This window comes from Trematomus bernacchii, unplaced genomic scaffold, assembly GCF_902827165.1.
Source record: "Trematomus bernacchii unplaced genomic scaffold, fTreBer1.1, whole genome shotgun sequence".
In the NCBI taxonomy this organism is placed as follows: Eukaryota; Metazoa; Chordata; class Actinopteri; order Perciformes; family Nototheniidae; genus Trematomus; species Trematomus bernacchii.
The window spans coordinates 407325-422500 of NW_022987562.1; the positions used below are offsets into that span (position 1 = coordinate 407325).

At 42.3% G+C, this 15176-nt stretch overlaps 1 protein-coding gene across 1 annotated transcript in view; it reads right to left on the reverse strand.

Annotated features, from left to right (window-relative positions):
- The window catches only part of iqsec2b (IQ motif and Sec7 domain ArfGEF 2b), a 71853-nt gene continuing 56677 nt past the window's right edge, over nucleotides 1–15176 (reverse strand). Inside the window, 10 exon segments of the mRNA XM_034124157.1 lie at nucleotides 1–1664; nucleotides 2671–2720; nucleotides 4130–4303; nucleotides 5809–5970; nucleotides 6630–6729; nucleotides 9952–10077; nucleotides 10163–10302; nucleotides 12312–12478; nucleotides 13100–13222; nucleotides 14655–14809. Coding sequence (XP_033980048.1) covers nucleotides 492–1664; nucleotides 2671–2720; nucleotides 4130–4303; nucleotides 5809–5970; nucleotides 6630–6729; nucleotides 9952–10077; nucleotides 10163–10302; nucleotides 12312–12478; nucleotides 13100–13222; nucleotides 14655–14809 — 2370 coding nt within the window. The 3' untranslated portion in view covers nucleotides 1–491.

The window sequence follows — 15176 nt, forward strand, 5'->3', positions numbered from 1 at the left end:
TAAATGATTGCAAAGTCAAGGGACATTTATTTTTTAGCAACTTTCTTCTGTTTTTAAATCCCAAACTCCGCTGGAATGTCGTTATTTACATCCCTGTGTAAAAAGCTGGATATATGATCTCCGTTTTTTCCCCACATCTCCGTACTGTACATTCAACTAGACGTTTACAATTGAGGCGATAAATATATCTGGATATAGATTCATCTTAAATTATATGGCTATATAACTTTTTTAAATATTTATTTATATATGTGTGTGTGCAGGTTTCAAAGACGTGTGCACATGCTCCTCCGCTCTAGCTGTGCTCTGTATCTCCGCCTACATGTGTGGGAAGCGGAGGTGAAAGTAACAGAGACGAAGCAAGCTGCGTTTCCTCTTGTCGCTGGCGCTGCTGCTGCTCTCCGTGCGGGCAGACTTGGTCCTGGACCTGGACCTGCCCACCTCCTCCCCCCTGTAATCTGACCTCTGACCCCTGGGGCCCCATGCCCTGCTCACACCACGGTGCTTATCCGATTGAGAGGTTTGGATTTGGAGCTGCTGCCCCCTGTACCTGTCGCTCCGGGCCCCGTCACCTGCGGCCCCTGCTGAGGCTGCCCGGGGTGCTGGGGGGGGAGAGGGGAGAGAGGTGTAAGAGGGGTAAGGGGGGACAAAGGGGGGGGTAAAGGGGAATGTGGTGGGGGAGGTGGGATAGAAGAAAGAGCAGGGTACTGGGGCAGATACGGGCCGGCGCTCGCCGCGTGATGCGCAGCGTTGACGGAGGCGGACGGCAGGTTGTGGGGCAGAGTGCCGAAGATGAAGTGTGTTTGGTGGACGGAGTGGGAGGCCGGGTGGGGCGTGTGCACGTGTCCGGGGTGGGTTTGGGAGTGTGCGTGGGGGTGGGGCTGGGAGTGAGACAAGGTGAGGGGGAGTTTGGTACCAGGCAGGCCCCCCCCTCTGATGGAGTGGTACAGAGTAAACTGAGGGTTCGGGGAGTGTTGGGAGAGAGGAGAAAGGGGGGGGGGGCACCCCACTACCATGTTGCCGTAACGACCCGGTAGCCCATGCTGGGAGAGCTGGGAGAGATGGGCCAGCGGCGGGTGGGCTCCAAGCGGTGGACGACAGTGTAGCGGGCCTCTCTGCATAGCGTGGGGGGGGACGCCTTGCAGGGGCGGGGGCACAGTCTGCACGTGGAAGCGATGGTGATGGTAGTATGGTGGGGGGGGTTGCACGCCACCCAGGTGACAGTACTGAGCGTGCAGCGCCTGGATCTTGGAAGGGCCCCCCCCGTCCATCTGGCACAGCGAGGACGGGGAGTGAGGAGGGGGCCCTCCCGTAGTCGGCGGGGGGACAGGAGCGGGGTAGGGTGGCCCCGGTGGAATGAGGGGCCCAGGTGGTTTGGCACGTTTGCTGCCGAAGAGAGATCCCAGGAAGGAGCCGCTGTTGTTGTTGCTGCTGCTGCTGATGATTCCCCCCCCAGGACCGCTCCCCCCCGCTCCTGCTCTCTCTACACTGCTGGAGACTCCCCCCCCAACTCCTGTCCCAGCAGTGGTGTGTTGCTGCCCCGGCCCACCCCCCACCCCCGATCCGGGGCTCAGGATAGGGCGGTGAGGCCGGAAGTCTTCTGTGGCGTAGCAGCCGGGCAGCTGGTAGCGCTGGTGAGGCACCGGGCTGCTAATGATGGAACCCTGGAGGGGGGAAAACCAACTTATGTTTCAGAAAAATCACTGAGATTGTTCCAGATTATTTGCGGTTAAGATTCTGGTCCTATAATGTATTATAAACACACTTAAAATGCATCATTATTTGCTAAACATGGAGAAGCAGCGTTCAGTTATTATGCTCCAAATATCTGGAACAAACTACCAGAAACCTGCAGGTCCGCTGCAACTCTGACTGCTTTAAATCCAGGCTGAAGACTTTTCTGCCAAAAAATGCCATTTTCTTAATGTCTTTCATTTTTGTAAAGTACTTTGAATTGCCTTGCCTTGCTAATAGCGCTGTATAATTACACTTATGAGCCCTCATAAATATTCATATAGCTTTCAAACTAAAATAGTAACACATTACTCGCCGATATTCCTATTACTACAATTCATTAGAATCTTCTAATAATGTTTAATGGGATTATAAATGACTGGTGAAGTGGTCATTGTTTGTTAAAAGTAAAGTAAAAACACATTATATATCTATGCAAGAAAAATGTTGAACAAATAATTGTAACATTACTTAGAATGAACACAGAGCCATGTTAAAGGGTGTCAGTGCAGGTCAGAAACAAGAGGAACCAAGCATGCATGTACACACAAACACACACAGACGCCATCTTTAATAACGTTTGCACACTATACACACATTGAGGGACAATGACGCACCACGACGGGGAAATGAGCGCCTTTTAAAGGTTAGAGTAGGCCTGTCACGATAACTCATTTTGTCTGACGATATATTCCCAAACTGCATTCCAGATTGTGATTTTAAGACACGTTTAAAAAAATATTTTAAGACGATAATGTAGTAATTATCCAAGACACTGCTAATCATACAATAATTAAATATAGTAAAATAATATAGGTAATTTCTGTATTTTGTACGATTTGTCGAGGTCATGTTTGTATATAGTAGGAGACATCGATAAAATACTTATGGTGACAGGCCGAAGTTACAGGTGAACATCGAGTCTCTCAGACTTACTTCCATGGTACTGTCCAGAGAACCAACACTGTTCCTGCGACCACGTTTCCCTGCAGCCCCACCAGGAAGAGGACGGTTAGCAAAGAGCGGAAAGATTGGAAAATGTGTTCACAGAAAAAAGATAGAAAGTGCAAAAGTTGTGTGTGAATGTCAGTGAGAAAAAGAAACAGGATGCAGTCATAGAGATATAAATAAAATCATTTCAGAAGCTACCCAATAGAGTGGTGCAGGAATGAGTCCTAAAACAGGAAATGAGTTACTTCCTGGTTTCCTTGTCTTGAAATCAATGGTATTTTGAACTTGTTTTTGTTTGTTTGTCTTAAATAAGGTCTGTGGTTAAAGGTGGGGTATGTAATTTATTTCAGAAACACTTTTTGTTATATTCCATGGAATGCTCTGAACATCCCGATAGCAATGAATATCTTAAGTGCTTTGACAATAAATACATACAAAAAATGTCATCTGTGGAAGCCGTAGTACTGTAAAAAGCACGACCAATCATTTTAGCCGGCCCGACTAAAGTAACTGGATGGCCTACCTGCCTGTCAGCCTTCCATCTGTGCACAAACTTATCTCGTGCCCTGATTGGTCATGTGCACGTTCGTGTGTGTTGGAGGAGGGGCTCTGTAAGGAAGTCTGAAGGATGAGGCAGATTTTTTCAGGTTGTGTACTTTCAAATTCTAGCGCACTCGAGCTGGTTTCTCCAAAATTACATACCCCACCTTTAACACAAGCTGAAGAGATTTTGACGTTTTGTTCTACGACATAAAATACCTCAGTAAATACCCCACAGGTGAATTTAAAAACAGCGGTTGCTAACAAGTGTCTAAATGAGACGACTAAACGTCATAACGCCCAACATTAGCCACCTTTAGCTTAGCGGTGGTGACGTGAAGTCATGTGACCGTGCTGTAGTTCCTTTATAGCCCAACATTAGCCACCTTTAGCTTAGCGGTGGTGACGTGAAGTCATGTGACCGTGCTGTAGTTCCTTTATAGCCCAACATTAGCCGCCTTTAGCTTAGCGATGGTGACGGGAAGTCATGTGACCGTGCTGTAGTTCCTTTACAGCCCAACATTAGCCGCCTTTAGCTTAGCGGTGGTGACAGGAAGTCATGTGACCGTGCTGTAGTTCCTTTATAGCCCAACATTAGCCGCCTTTAGCTTAGCGACGGTGACGTGAAGTCATGTGACCGTGCTGCAGTTCCCTTATAGCCTAACGTTTGCTTTTTACTTTACAAAAATCATCTAGTGGTGTTAATATGTGGAGATTATCCTGCTGAGCAAAACGTGTAAGATTCATAAAGGTTTGTTTGCCACAGTACTTATTTTCTGCAATAAACAAAAATCCATAGGAAAAATCCTGTTGGCTTTTTGTTAAAGGGGAACGAAAGAGATGCTAACTTCTCGTCGGCCTTCAAACACATGTCAACTGTGTCTCTGGGGTTCTGTTTCCTCACCTGCGTCCGATAGGTCCCTGAGAGATGAGCTGAGCGCGGTGCGTTTGAGACCATCACCCACTGAGTCATCAAAACTGTTCCTCCCCAGGGTGCCGTTCACAAGATCGCTCTTCCCACCCACACCTCCTGTGAGCAGGCTGGGCCGCATCACACCTTTCTGTTTCTCCAACTCCGCTGTGAAGAAACGCAAAGGGCACGGGGCGAATTTATAATCAGTGCGAGACATGCTAGGGAGAATAATTTAAAGCAGTAAAACCAGAACTCCATCTCTTGATAAAGATATGCTATTGATGATATCTGTAGGGACATCACGCCCACTTACAGTAAGTTATATTCAGTGGTCAAAGAAGAACTTTTACTCAACCCTCCTGTTGTCTTCGGGTCAAATCTGACCGATTCACTACTTGCATCAATCATAACTTTTTAGTTTTACATTCGATTGCATTAAGGCTTCATGATATCCTTCACAGTAGACATTTGAACATATCAAATAGCTGATCACCACTTTCATTGAATTTTGGATGATTTAGTCAACTTTGTAACACCCATGGTGTGACCGCCATAAAGAAAAGGAATTATCCATCCGGATCGGATCGGATCGCACACACACACACACACACACACACACACACACACACACACACACACACACACACACACACACACACACACACACACACACACACACACACACACACACACACACACACACACACACACACACACACACACACACACACACACACACACACACACACACACACACACACACACGATGTGTCCATGTGAATCACACCTGGCACACACAAACACACACACAGAACAATTTGATACATGTCCCGCTCTTATGTGCCCATCCCCCCACATGGATCACACCTGGCACACGCAATACATGTTCAGTGTCTATTCTTTGTATAATTTACTGCAGTTGTTCATGTATACCAGTAGTCTGATACAATATGTACAGTTTGAAAGGGTGTTAAATGAAATTTGGTGATTATTAATGGTTTTTGTGTTAATGTAATAGCAGTTAAAACAGGACCGGTCAAATTTGACCGCAAACACCAAAGTAAGGGGGGGAAACGAAGACAATGGGAGTTAAAGTATAATACCACAGTCTAAAAAATAAATCAAGTTTACTTAGCAGCGATACTGACACACGCACATTTAAAAGTGATATTTTACAATATTATATTATTCTGTTTCTCACAAATATGTATGAAAGTATGTTCTAATGTTTTAGTTCATGAGGCAATTTTAAATACGTACATTTGTATTTATATTACTGGATTGGTTTTGGGGAAAGAAATCAATTGATACAAAATTAAACAGTCTTATTTTCTAAGATTTTGAATAGATTCACAACTTGCAAAAATATGTTTTACAAAAGGAGATTAATGTTGCTATTGACTTATAATAATCCTACAAAGCAGGACAACTTTTTTCAAGCATTAATACTCCATTTATTTTCTAAATTGCCTAGTTTCTGAGGGATAAAGGGGAATGAACTATAAGCGTGAAATAATTATAATAAAATAAAATCTGCAATATTTGCCTCTAAAATGTAGTGGCATAAAATAATCAAGAAAAGTAAAAGTATGTCATAATTGTGGTTAAATACAGTATCTCAGTAAATGTGGTTGTAGTTGACAGTGATGACCAGCAGGGGGCAGACTCACATTCCACCCTGTATTTCTCCATCTCCTGCACTTCAGCGATGCTCTCCCTGAGGTCGCTCACAAAGCGGGTTCGGTCCTGCTGACTGGGGGCCATGAACACGATCAGGACCTTCCTCTCCCCCTCGAGCACGGCGGTGGTGAGGCGGATACCGTGAGGGTAGTCTGAGGGGTGAGAACACAGAGGAATAAAACACCTAATAATCATAGAGCAGGGGTTTCAAACTCAAGGCCCGCGTGCCAAATCTGGTCCGTGACTTAATAATAATAGATGACATTTGTATAGCGCCTTTCAAGGGACCCAAGGCCGCTTTACATGGTGAACAAACAAACAAACAAACAAACAAACAAACGGGTTGGGTTAGGGGTCAAAGGCCATGGTGAACAGGTGAGTTTTTAATGATGACTTGAAGATGTCCAGAAGATGTGACTTCACTTGATGTGGCCCGTAAGAGCTTGCAAAGAATAAAATACGTTTATTATACGGTTACATGCCGCTTTACAGAAGCACGTTGTCCATAAACTACATGTCCCACAATGCATCTCATTTTGTGCGCACTGAAGAGACTCTCAATTATTTGCCCCAGACGTAGTTAATTAAGAAGTTATTACCCTATCCGATAATAATCCAATGCAGAGGCAATAATGTAATATAATACATTATTTTATATATATTAATACATTTATATAGTCTTAAAGTTACAACCGGCCCTTTGAGTGCAACCATACTGCTGATGTGGCCCGCCATGACATTGAGTTTGACACCCCTGTCATAGAGGGTAAGTAAAATTAGGTGAAATGTTGAAAAGGAAAAAGTTTCTCACATGAGTTCTGGAACATGTGCACCTGCATCTCCACCAGAGGGAACGACTGTCTGAAACTGTAAGTCACTGAGGTTTTCTTCTTCTGGAAGATTTTGGTCACCTGTGGGGAAAGATATTACATTACATCAGGGCTATTCAATTGGCGGCCAAATCCGGCCCTGGGGTGATATTTACTGGCCCTTTGAGTATAATAGATAGAGGGGAAGACATTGCCTGAAAATTTGGCGGCTCGGGTTTCGAACCCACCTACTAGCTACTGTAGTGACAACCCACCTACTAGCTACTGTAGTGACAACTCACCTACTAGCTACTGTAGTGACAACCCACCTACTAGCTACTGTAGTGACAACCCACCTACTAGCTACTGTAGTGACAACTCACCTACTAGCTACTGTAGTGACAACCCACCTACTAGCTACTGTAGTGACAACTCACCTACTAGCTACTGTAGTGACAACCCACCTACTAGCTACTGTAGTGACAACCCACCTACTAGCTACTGTAGTGACAACTCACCTACTAGCTACTGTAGTGACAACTCACCTACTAGCTACTGTAGTGACAACCCACCTACTAGCTACTGTAGTGACAACCCACCTACTAGCTACTGTAGTGACAACCCACCTACTAGCTACTGTAGTGACAACCCGCCTACTAGCTACTGTAGTGACAACCCACCTACTAGCTACTGTAGTGACAACTCACCTACTAGCTACTGTAGTGACAACCCACCTACTAGCTACTGTAGTGACAACCCACCTACTAGCTACTGTAGTGACAACTCACCTACTAGCTACTGTAGTGACAACCCACCTACTAGCTACAGTAGTGACAACCCACCTACTAGCTACTGTAGTGACAACCCACCTACTAGCTACTGTAGTGACAACTCACCTACTAGCTACTGTAGTGACAACCCACCTACTAGCTACTGTAGTGACAACCCACCTACTAGCTACTGTAGTGACAACTCACCTACTAGCTACTGTAGTGACAACCCACCTACTAGCTACTGTAGTGACAACCCACCTACTAGCTACTGTAGTGACAACCCACCTACTAGCTACTGTAGTGACAACCCACCTACTAGCTACTGTAGTGACAACCCACCTAGTAGCTACTGTAGTGACAACCCACCTACTAGCTACTGTAGTGACAACTCACCTACTAGCTACTGTAGTGACAACCCACCTACTAGCTACTGTAGTGACAACTCACCTACTAGCTACTGTAGTGACAACCCACCTACTAGCTACTGTAGTGACAACCCACCTACTAGCTACTGTAGTGACAACCCACCTACTAGCTACTGTAGTGACAACCCACCTACTAGCTACTGTAGTGACAACCCACCTAGTAGCTACTGTAGTGACAACCCACCTACTAGCTACTGTAGTGACAACTCACCTACTAGCTACTGTAGTGACAACCCACCTACTAGCTACTGTAGTGACAACCCACCTACTAGCTACTGTAGTGACAACCCACCTACTAGCTACTGTAGTGACAACCCACCTACTAGCTACTGTAGTGACAACCCACCTACTAGCTACTGTAGTGACAACCCACCTACTAGCTACTGTAGTGACAACTCACCTACTAGCTACTGTAGTGACAACCCACCTACTAGCTACTGTAGTGACAACCCACCTACTAGCTACTGTAGTGACAACCCACCTACTAGCTACTGTAGTGACAACCCGCCTACTAGCTACTGTAGTGACAACCCACCTACTAGCTACTGTAGTGACAACTCACCTACTAGCTACTGTAGTGACAACCCACCTACTAGCTACTGTAGTGACAACCCACCTACTAGCTACTGTAGTGACAACTCACCTACTAGCTACTGTAGTGACAACCCACCTACTAGCTACAGTAGTGACAACCCACCTACTAGCTACTGTAGTGACAACCCACCTACTAGCTACTGTAGTGACAACTCACCTACTAGCTACTGTAGTGACAACCCACCTACTAGCTACTGTAGTGACAACCCACCTACTAGCTACTGTAGTGACAACTCACCTACTAGCTACTGTAGTGACAACCCACCTACTAGCTACTGTAGTGACAACCCACCTACTAGCTACTGTAGTGACAACCCACCTACTAGCTACTGTAGTGACAACCCACCTACTAGCTACTGTAGTGACAACCCACCTAGTAGCTACTGTAGTGACAACCCACCTACTAGCTACTGTAGTGACAACTCACCTACTAGCTACTGTAGTGACAACTCCTGTCATTTATTGCATCTCTGCGTGAATGATTAGATCATTTCACCTAAATGAAATCAAATTAAATGATGTTGATGGTTAAATCAGCTTCACATGTAGGCCTACTGAGTTCTGAACTTGCCATTTAGATCTATAAAGGCCTTGGGGCTATGTTGTTTGATTGAATTAAACACAATATATGCACTCCACTATGCTGTTGTAGGATTTACTGTATCTGAAGCTCTTAATATGATTGCTCATATTTCAAGCCATCTTTTTCCCGGCCCCTTGCTTTGGATCATTTTCATCAACCGGCCCCATTCCAAACTAATTGAATAGCCCTGCGTTACATTTCACTTGTTAGACGCTTTTAAGCGACTTACATAATACTCAGTACTGTGGACAATCCCCACAGGAGCAATTTGGGGTGAAGTGTCTTGCCCAGGGACACAACGACATGCTGACTGCAGTGGGACTCAAACTTGCTATCCCCTGATTCGAAGTCCATCACACTACCCACTGAGCCACAGCCTCAATGCCCAGATATATGGCATTTTGTAAATGATTTTGTGATTGTGCTTGCATTGCATCTTTTTTTTAAAGTCTAGTTGAAAGAAAACATCCAAAATGTACATGTAGGTGTTTATTCTATGAGCCTTGTCTATTTGAGTCCGTAGATTTATCCTAAATTCACCAAAGGTTAGCATTACGTAATTTGCATATTTGTGCTGTATTGTATTTTCTGATTAATGGAGATTTGACTCAAATATATCAAATAAATAAAATGTTTTTGAAACTGGTCTTTATCCAATGTTCACATTTCTGTTCTGAGAAGTTATGCTTTTAATGTGCAATTCATATCGTGAGTTGTATATTTTGCACAATGTATGTGATTATTATTATATATTTATTCAATGTAATTTATTAGTATTTTTCTCATATTTGATAAGATAATTTTCATTTTTCAACATAACATTTCAGAAAACTTGTAAAACAAATAAGAATTCCCTTAATGTAAAGTTATCAACTCAGGAGGTTTCATGGTGACATCTATTATTAGTTGAAAATGTTATTAATAAAAACTGAAGTGAAGTGGTCCTCACCACCAGGAGGTCGTTGAACAGGAAGACCTCCCTCTGGTGCACCCCCGTCCTCTGGGGTCTGTTGGGGTCCGGCACCTCGTACAGCTGGCAGCAGCACACCAGCCGGCGGTGGGGCAGCGACAGCACCTACAGACAGATACAGCACAAATAAATGAATAAAATTTAAACTATAGTCGTGGCAACATGTCACAAAGCATTGTATGTTGCTCACAGGCTTCTTGCCCACAATGACTCTCTCCACTGCCTGCACTTGGGACACGTGGTCATCGTTGGTGCGCAGCTCCCACTTCTGGATCCGCTGGTAGATCCCCACCAGCAGGTCCCGCGGGATGTCCTGCCCGTTGTCCACTCCTTCAGAGGGGAGGGGGGCAAGCAGAGGGAGGGGGTTAGGAAATGATGTTTGCTTTAAACAACAAATGATCAATTGTAAAGTGCATCTGATGCAAAAAGTATTGGAACATGCAACGTTTATCAAATACAGGAGGCAACAAGATGCATCACAGAAGCTTAATCAGAAATAGTCCATTTAGGCTACTGGTTCCCAATATGGGTATTTCCTGTAAAGGTTTTATTGATGAGAAGTGGTGGAAGAGAACTTCTTTTTAAATATATGGTCAAGATTTCATTCATTTAAAATGGAGAAAACTAAAAAAATATATATTTGTAATGTTTGGATTATTAATTAGAATACCTTTATTCGTCCCAGAGGGATAAAGAGATATTAAAAAATCGCTCAAGTTAAAGGGGACCTATCATGCAAAATGCACTTTTGTACGTCTTTTATACATGAATATGTGTCCCCGGTGTTCCAGGGAACTGACCAAGTGTCAGAAAACACAACCCTCTCTATTTTCCTCCATACCCAAATCTCTAAAAAAGGGGCTGCAACGGATCTGATAAAAACTGATCCAGATTTGAACACTGTCCTAACGTCAGGACGGTGGCGCTACGGCTATTGGGCCAACTCCACCAATCAGGAGGAGACAGCCACGGCCATTGCCGTTCGAAAGCGCTGGAGACGCTGTAGTACATATGCCAGGCCTGTAGGTGGTGCTGTTCTCACTGAATCTGCCCTTGCAAAAACAGAGCTATAAAATGTCAAATTGAGCAAAATGAGGCATGGCTAAAATGCATGATCTGTTTGGTATTTTGAAAAAAAAAAAAGTATAAATATGCCTTATATAGGTATGGTCCTACACTATATTATTCAAATATAGCATGATAGGTCCACTTTAAGGAAACAATGAATAAAGGAAGATATTATATGACCCTCTCGTCCGGCAATAATAATATCGGCATGCGTCAGAGACAAGAAAACACTGAATAAAAAAAAAAGGAACCTATAAAATATGTTTGAATGTTTAAAAAAAATCTAGTACCAAAAGAGAATTTCATTAACATTTCCTAAAGCATTTAATGCATTATTTATAGACACAAATCTGCTCAAAACGTCCTCGTTTTACAGAAACTTTATGTAGAAAAAACGAGTTGTTTTAGTTAAATCCCTTCTTGAAGTCAACCTGGTTATATTTATTCATCCTTAATGGTTTTTTTGTATTATTGAAATGAAGAAATGTTTTGTTTTGGGGGCGAGGGATGTTAGGGCACCGTGTTTGATTGACAGCAGCTTGCAGGCTAGTGTTGGAGTAACACCGTAGGGAACAAGAGAGGAAGTAAACAAACTGCAGCCTCCACGTTTGAAACAGAAAACATGTCAGTGACGCTGAAGAGAAGCAGATCACCGTGATGTTAATGTGCAGCTGAGAGTTCATTATCTCTGCAGCTGCAAACTGACACAACACTTTATCACAGTTAATGTTTGGATGCTCGCTCTTTTAACAGGAGACATGTGTTCAAGGCAAATAAGAATGAGACGGTAGCAGAAATGCTTAGAGGGGCTCAGCGTGACTTCAAAATAAAATTCTCCTTCGACGTAGACGGATACTGGAACGATATTCTGTCAAATGAAAGAGGCCCTATGGTGTTTTTGGGGGGTTTCACCTTTCCTGTAATGTGTTCTATAGGTTTTGGCGTATGTAGATGGTCTGCAAAGGCTAACATCTAAAAGTTCCCTCCAGATGGAATTGACTTTTTTACGTCCGTAACATACGACATCAACATGTAACACTTTTACACTCTTTAATTATAAGGGGACTACTAGTTTGTGTTTAAAGTGTGTGAGTCCTTTTCTGAAATCCTTGTGTTCCCTCCAGAGGGAGTTTCTCCAACAGACATTCCCTTCCTGAAACGCGTTCATTGGACTCCTTTGTTTACCTCAGGAACATAGTGACATCACAAACACTTGCTCTGTTATTATAAGGGGACTAAAGTGTGTGTGTGTCTTTTCTGCCTGTAAGCACCTCTCAGGTTCTTGACGAAGTCCTCCAGCTTCATCTTCCTCTCCGCCTTCACGTTGGGGCTGTACATGTCCGTGTTGAGGAGGATGATGGCGAAGGCCAGGATGAAGATGGTGTCCGGGTTCTGGAACTGCCGGACCAGCGTGGGATTACACACACAGTACCTCTGACTGAGAGGAGACAGGAAGAACACGTTAAAACACAGTGGGGTAAAGTAACTAAGTACATTTACTTAAGTACTATTTTGAGAGACTTGTGCTGTACATGAGTATCTCCATTTTATAATATGTTGTACTTCTACTCCACTACATGTATTTAATCCCTTTAGTTACTTTACAGATCTGGATGAATGATGTGAAATATAATCAAGTGTTAAATCAGACTTTAGTTCCACCTGGAGTAAATTCACAAGCTACTCTGTAGTATACAAAGTCATTCAAACTAGCTGCACCTTTACCAGCTTTGAGAACACTTTCATGATCAATCATTCTAAAACATATCATATATATTATTCTGAAATGGACCAATCTGCACAATGACTACTTTTACTGTCGCTACTTTCACTATATTTTGATGATAATACTTTTCTACTTTTACTTGAGTAACATTTTGAATGCAGGACTTTTACTTGTAACATTACAAGTATTCCTACACTCTGGTACTTCTACTTTTACTCAAGTACAAGATCTGAGTACTTCTACTTTTACTCAAGTACAAGATCTGAGTACTTCTCCCATCTCCGTTTAAACACTGTACACATCACACACACACACACACACACACACACACACCTGAACGCCTCGATGAGCCGCTCCACCTTCTGAGCCTCTCCCTGAACTTTAATCTGAGCCTGGAACTTCCTGAGAGCGTCGTCCAGGTCCATCCCTGAGAAGTCCATCTCATCCACCACACAGCTGCAACACAACGCACAGCATCACATCTCATATCATATCAGAGTCAGCCAAGTCAAGTCACATTTAGTTATTAAACAGATGATTTAAAAACACCAAAGTTGACCAAAGTGCAGTACAGACCAGAGCAGGTAGTCACATCAGACACATCAGAAGGCAAACAATCGACTCTCTTAAAAACAACTATGTCACATATTATCGTATACGACAAATATGTGTGTGGTGAGAGGATTGCCTCAAGGTAGAATTCATTTAGACATGAAATTATCTGTTTTGAAAGTTACTCTAATGCTTTACATCAGCACTTTGGCCCGACCAAAAATCGATTTTAAATGTGCTTTATAAATAAACTTTGATTTGATTTGATTTACGCACAACCTGATTATTTGCATAATAATGTCCTTCAAAAAAGCAAGTTCTAAAAGATAAGAAAATGTGTTATGAGTCTATATCTGTATTATGTAAATATTAAAAGGAATACTTCACCCACAAATGATCATTAATATATCCATTTCTCAACCCTGTGTTACCTTGAATTCTTAACCCTTAGATGCATAAGTGGGTCTTTTTGGACCCGGTGAGGTGGTTTTCTTGAAGTAACTTTGTAATTACATTTTTTTATCATTTCATATTCCAGCTATTCCTCAAAAAACACGTTTTGGATATCATGCCATTCACATTTTTTATTTACATTTTAAGAAATTGTAGTTTTTGTATTAATACCCCAAGCTTCCATAAGTGGGTCAAAAATGAAATATAAAATATTTCTAGTGTGAACCAAAATATAATACTAAATATTATAAAAGTGATTTTTCTTAACCAAAATGACAAAGATTGCATAAAATCACATATTATTCTAATACGGGTCCTTTTTGACCCACTTATGGAAGAGTGTCGGGTCCAGTCACTCGTGCATCTAAGGGTTAAAGTAAATTGAGTTTTTCTCGCATGCATCCAAGGTGAACAAATACAAAATTAAACGGGAATTGAATTCAAGGGAAAAATGGTTTATGTTTACAAAACTACTTCCACATAAAGTCTTGTGCTTGTGCAGGCATGTTTCTAGTCTTTGCACGTTTTTACATGGAAGATTTGATTGGAAATAGTTTGTGGGTTAGTGAGCATATAACTGGATGAATGAGATCTGGATTATGCTGCACGAGTTGTGTGAGAGTTATAATATAATGTTGCTGTATTAACGTATTTACCCCCTTGTACTTCAATTCAACATGACTTTTTATTCTTCATTTACTGTAAAGGCATGAGAGAATTTCTACGTTTTCCATTTGGTCAGTAATTGATATATAAAGCATTATATTCCTTACATTTTTCTCCATTCTAAAGATGTTTTGTGACATGTGGTTTTTTCTGACTATCATGACCACTTGAAACCCTGCTGATGTTCTTGTTCTGTGTTTTCTGTCCCCTCACTCACTCCAAAACATCTTTGTTGAACTGTTTCTGTCGGTTTCCCAGGAACTCTCCGATCATCTGCCTGCTGAGGCCCTTCCTCTCCAGGATGAAGCGAGCGACCCCCACCGGAGTGTCCGATACGAATCCTCTCTCGATCAGGTACTGGATCCCCCTTCTCTGGCTTCCTGCAGTAGAGAGAAAACAGATATCAGAATCATGGTGCATACATACAAGTAAAAAACACAGAAAGAGAACTATTTAAAGAAAACTATAATAACATTAAAAAATATATTACAAATAATAAAACATATAGTAAAATATAGCAGTATTTACATTAGAAATAGAAGATAGAGGAATAAAGTGGAATAAAATATGAAAGTAATAAAAAAGAAAACAACGTGACCAGTTGTATGATCACCATTCACCATTTCTTGTACAATAATATCCTGCATTATATTTGTTACTGGAAAGTTTGTATTTCCACATGTATATTTTCCACAGGATATATATATATTTAATGCTATTGTATTTCAGAAAGTACTAA